Here is a 6,000-nt window from a genome sequence, read left to right as displayed (position 1 = left end):
CATTTTGAAGTGGGAAACTAGTATATTCATGGAAACTATTTTACGTTCATATAAACTGATAACATGTAATTTATTCCGAAAAATGTATGACTCCATTATCTTGCAATGCATCCAATTGTTATCTATGTTTGTTATAAAGTCATAAAATCTTGGAAGCTATAATTAGTCCATTTTTGCTATCAACGCTCATTGTGTTGATTGATTTCCAATCATTGTTATCTATTTGTTTTGGGAAATGCACGAAAAGATACGAAAAAAGTCTATAAAAGTTCACATTTTGTTCAAAACGCAAATTATTTGAGAAAAACACAAAACGAAACAGATTTGGGCGATAGTTAAACAACTCGGAAGAATATGTCGAAAGTTCTTGTGTTGACAGTGGTCTGGTGTATGCTGTGTCTTGCCGCTGGTGAAACGTTTGACGAATGCGAGGGTGCGGAGCCGGGCACATATGTGGCTAGTTCACAAAGTTGTTCTGCCTTTATTTATTGTGACGGTGAAGATTCTATCTTGGACGAATGCGAAGAAGGTCTTTATTTTGATGGCGAGGAATGTGATGATAAGGATAATGTGGAATGTCCACTGGACAATGCAAATGGCGGTGATGGTGATGGTGACGGGGAGGAGGGTGGAGATGGAGATGGAGAAGAAGACCCAGAAGAAACACCGGAAGCACCAGCGCCACAACCAAGTGTAACTAAACCACCGCCGGTTACAACTGCTGCAACGAGCGCACCCACAACACCAATCGACAGTACACCGGAAATCATTGACGTTCCTCCCATAGTGAGGGATACATGTCCACCAAATGATGATCCAAATCAGATTGTCCTCATTGGGAACAGTAACTCCTGTTCGGATTATTATGTCTGTTATCACGGAAATGCCATTGCTATGCATTGTATGGATCATCTTCACTTCAATGCAGCCTCGGGCAAATGCGACTTCCCTGAGAATGCAAATTGCAAGGTAAGTTTAGTGTGCTCTCCTTCTATTACTCAAATGATATTATTTCCACTTACATTTCGCCGAAACAGTTGGCAGTGCAAACCCCCACAGAATTCAACAAATGCTTGCCGCACATGTCAGAGTTCTTCCCACATCCCACAAAGTGTAACTACTTTTACTACTGCATCAAAGGATATCAGACGTTGCAACAGTGCCCCTTCTACTATGGCTGGGATTTTGAGAAACGGACGTGTATTCGTATGTCACAAGCCAAGTGCTACAATGGCAGTTCATAACCCATTCACATGTCAGCCGCACATGTTGCTGTTTGCATTTTTAATTAGATTGTAGAGTTTTTATATTGAATTAGGGTCTAATAAAATGAAGCTTTTCTAGATGGAAGGAAATAGAATTTACGGAATCACCGAGAGAAGGGTAAGGCAACGGAACATATTTATTTAATAATTAATTTTAGTATTGTTGGCGTTTATTCAGGATATGGTGTTCATGTTGTTATTTCAAAATAGTTGGGCTTCATCTTATTGTTTTTCATACACTTCACTATATTAAATTCCATTCCATTTGTAACTTATCGAAATAATCATTTAAGACCCCACAAAGTATTTATTCGTAATCAGCATATAATTCTAATGGATCGACCTAGACGACTAAAATTTTGGTCATATACATATTATGTCTTATATTTCTTTGGGTTATATTCGGTGTTTTGACGACTGCATCCACATTTTTCTAAAGAATTGTCTAAAATTTGATATTTTAAACCAACAATAGATATTAATGCCTGAAAATGTTCCTATCACTCGCCGTTTGGACTCTGGGGTGATTAAAATAGATGGACGAATGAACATTGCTAAAACGATTTAGAATTTTAAACATTTATTGTTTATCAAGGTGTATATGCGGGAACACCAAGCATGCGATAAGAACCAAAACTCTTCATAAGCCTTATATGGGGGTAATCTACCCAGGATATATTTATTTTCTAATATTTTTCGTAAAACAATCTGTTATTTGTTTTTGAGGGTTCTGGCGAATATGATTTACAGTTTTTGGCATATATGTATGCTAACCTACCGCTGGCTATGATTCCGTTTCTAACTAAAAACCAGTATAGAAAGTCTTAAAGTCGGGCAGGGCCGACTTTACGATACCCTACACCACTTTGCTAATTTAGTAGAGCTGCGCATAACAATTAAAAGTTTTTATGGGAGAATTCAATAATACACCCTATTATTATAATTATAATTTAAAATTCAAAGAACTAAATATGCCGAAGCATTTGTATCTTTTAAATTCGGACTAGTATTGCCCATTTGGTGCACAATTAATTTTAAATCGGATAAAAATATATATGGGAGCTATATCCAAATCGGAACCGATCTCGATAATATTTGGCAAAGATATTTCTGAGCTGTATTTGATATATTTCCCTGAATTTCGTTGTTACGGAGTGCATATTACGGCTGTGGGTAACAAATATAACAAATCGTGTGAACAATATATATGGGAGCTATAGCTATATCTGGACCGATCTTCACCAAATTTGGCATACTAGCTTCTAGACTCGTATTCGTATGTGCCAAATTCCATCCCATTTGGACAAATATTAGACGTTTGGTGCACAATAAAAGGTAAATCGGACGAAGTTATATATGGGAGCTATATCCAAATCTGAACAGTTCTTGATAAAATTTAGCAAAGGTATTTCTGAGCTGTATTTGATAAATTTCCCCAAATAGTGTTGTTACAGAGTGCATTTTAAGGTTGCGGAGGAAAAAAATAACAAATCGGATGAACAATATATATGGGAGCTATAGCTATATCTGAACCGATTTCGATCAAATTTGGCATATTTATTTTGAGGTCCAATCGTACGTGCAATATTCCATACTCGGACTGATATTACACGTTTTGTGCACAAGAAAAGGCAAATCGGACGAAGTTATATATGGGTACTATATCCAAATCTGAACCGATCTCGATAAAATTTAGCAAAGGTATTTCTGAGCTGCATTTGATATATTTCCCCAATTATTGTTGTTACAGAGTGCATATTACGGCTGCGGAGGACAAAAATAACAAATCGGATGAACAATATATATGGGAGCTATAGCTACATCTGAACCGATTTCGATAAAATTTGGCATACTTATTTTCAGGCCTAATTTGGTTGTATGTGCAAAATTCCATACTATTCAGGCTGATATTACACGTTTGGTGCACAATAAAAGGCAAATCGGACGAAGATATATATGGGAGCTATATCTAAATTTTTGCCGATTATCTCCAATTTCAATAGGGTTCGTCCTTGGGCCAAACAAATGATTTGTGCAAAATTTCATCTGGATGGAGCAATAAATGCGACTTGTACTTTGTTTACAAAAATACATGGACAGACGGACGGACAGACTAAAGGACGGACATGCATAAATCGATTCAGAATGTGATTCTATGCAGATCATCAAAAGGAACTTTGGGTCTATCTCGTTTCCTTTTGCCTGTTACAAAGAAATGCACAAAGACATAATACCCTGACCACCTTGTGGTGTAGGGTATAGCAACGCTTTTTTTTAATTTTTCTGAATGTTTCCTTCTACCATACAAAAAATCTAAAATCGAATTTCCTTATATTATCATGGACAAGACATGCGTCCTGAAAGAATGACCCAACATTGTCCATTTCGTACCTGATATAAATGTTGCAACGTGTTAGATTCGGCCTATAATATATTGGGATACGAACATTTCTTCCAATCTTATGTTAATAACGATTTTTATTGTTAGTAAACATTTTAACCTAAGAAGAAGTGAACCGATAAATTCTATATTCACATCAGATCTCTGACTTAGAAAAATATTTAGATATACCAATTTTGAAAAGAATCGCTGACTTGTTTCGCAAGAGAGGTATCAGAAGGTGTTTATCGATATATATCCTCTTCACAGCAGATCTTGTGTGAGTAAATATTTTGGAATGTGTGACATTTGAAGATAATCTGGTGTTTATTTAACATTTTATGAGCATTTCGTTATTCAAAATGTTTGCCACTTATCTCTTTACACCAGACCTTGTGTTAGTAAAAATATTTGGATGTGTGAAATTTGAAGATAATGCGATACATACTTATTTCGCATTTTATTAGTGTAATAATTATTGAAAAAATTGATCTTGTGTTGTCGGAAATATTGAGACTTGCGAAAGTTGAGGACAATCGGACTCTTGTTTCATATTTTATTAAAATAATAATTCTTCAAAATTTTGACCTTTTCTGGGGCAAGTACTTGTTGAAGTGGTATTGTCCATTTTCGCACTTTCAAAACATCCCTACATCGTCTCCAATTGTCCTGAAACGGATTTGGTCTAAAGAGACTTAGAGGTCACAGACATTGCCCGATAGAGATGTATTTTGGCCATTCCCGGCGAAGCGCTTGCTTGAGATGATCGGCACTTTGGTATATTTAGTGCCAACCTTGCTTTCTAAAATCCTCCAGACACAATAGTCCAACGGGTTGGCATCCGGAGATTTTGGTGGCCATTGTGCGCTAAAAATGAAGCGAGGAACCTCATTTTGTAACTATTATTGGGTGTCGCGTGTTGAGTCCTGTTGGAATGTCCAAGGTCTGAGGTCAAAATGTTTCCGTGCCCAAGGCTTTAATACACCCTCCCATTAATACGAGCGGAGAGCGAACATCGGCTGTTATGGCGGTCCACACCATCACCATGGTGGGCGCTTGAGTTCTGGTGGCCAACCGAAGATGCACATTTTCAGCTGACCTCTTTGGCAAGTAAACACTATCATTTTGTTTGTTTACAAACTGCTGGACAACGAATGTTTTCTCATCGGAGAAGATCAAATTCGGCAGTTCACCACTTTCGGCCAAGCGGAGCAACTCTTTAGCTTTTTGGAGTCTATTTTCTTTCTGTTGCGGTGTAAGTTCTTGCACTTTTTGGAATTTCAATGGCTTTACCCCGAGTTCATTTTTCAATATTTGCCGAATGGAAAATTGCGATATTTTCAGCTCACGAGCCATTTTTCGGCCGCTGCGACGCGGGTTTCGATCAAGTCGCTTCTTTACTTTTCGAAGCATTTCTGCTGATGTTGCTGTTTTCTTCCGTCCACTTCCTTGGCGTCGGGCTACCCCACCAGTATCACGGTAACGAGCGATGGTACGAGACACAAAAGATTTATTTGCATTAAAATTCTGGAGTGCTCTAACGATAACCACTTGTGGTTTTCCAGCCAAATATAAAGAAATCACACTATCACGCTTGAATTCCATCACGAATAACTTTTTTTCTGAATAATTCTCACCAAAATGCTTTTGTACGCTTGTAAACAATATAAGAAGCTGTCACTGGAATAATTTTAACAGCTGTCGGACGAGTGGCTTAGAAATGACAGCAGCCTGAAGTTGGTTGCAGTTTTTTCATCTCACCCTGTACATCTAGAATGCGTCTCTTAGACAAAAATTTATTATAATTGAAGAAAAATATTTAATATACATTGTATCACAATAATAATACGTGATTCAACCCATAGCAAAACAATGTATACATTGAAACTGATTCCACCCATGTTAAATTCCATTAAAAATTGTTGAAGGCTGTAAAAAATATCCAAAAAAATTACTACACTCCAGGCGAGAGAATAAATTTTAAACGAAGTGTTTTCTTATTCCATTTTTGTGTGTGTATGGGTGGGACAAGCACGTAGCTATTATGTTGGCCAAATGTCAACAATATATTCAAGGACACTTTTTGCACTAATGGCCTTATTAAAATTGTGACAGCGGTAAATATTTATATCCCGATCACGAACGTTTATTTTAGTTGGCATGTCGGACAGTTTACGCACGTACATACAAACGATTGTGCCGTCATAAAATGTAACGATTATTTCGCTTATATTATTGTCATCCTTAAGGAAACGGAGACCACAAAATAAAAAGCAAAATGAATAAAATCATGGGGTCCATTTAAGAATGTGACAACAGCTTTATGTTCTAATTAATTCTGAATTTAAAAAAATG

General features: G+C 36.9%; 1 protein-coding gene across 1 annotated transcript; it reads left to right on the top strand.

Annotated features, from left to right (window-relative positions):
* The first annotated feature begins 281 nt into the window (after positions 1 to 281).
* Positions 282 to 1,412, top strand: LOC101899985 (uncharacterized). Its single transcript, XM_005186871.4, has 2 exons — positions 282 to 969; positions 1,038 to 1,412. The coding sequence occupies exons 1-2, from the start codon at positions 355 to 357 to the stop codon at positions 1,242 to 1,244; spliced, it is 822 nt and encodes a 273-aa protein (XP_005186928.2). The 5' UTR covers positions 282 to 354; the 3' UTR covers positions 1,245 to 1,412.
* Positions 1,413 to 6,000: the final 4,588 nt, after the last annotated feature.

The sequence above is a fragment of the Musca domestica genome, unplaced genomic scaffold, assembly GCF_030504385.1.
Source record: "Musca domestica strain aabys unplaced genomic scaffold, Musca_domestica.polishedcontigs.V.1.1 29, whole genome shotgun sequence".
Classification (NCBI taxonomy): domain Eukaryota; kingdom Metazoa; phylum Arthropoda; class Insecta; order Diptera; family Muscidae; genus Musca; species Musca domestica.
This window is presented reverse-complemented; position numbering and strand designations above follow the sequence as displayed.

Coding starts and splice junctions, on each gene's coding strand:
- LOC101899985 (XM_005186871.4), top strand. CDS start 355: ATGTCGAAAGTTCTTGTGTTGACAGTGGTCTGGTGTATGCTGTGTCTT. Junction 970..1,037: donor CTGAGAATGCAAATTGCAAG/GTAAGTTTAGTG, acceptor TCGCCGAAACAG/TTGGCAGTGCAAACCCCCAC.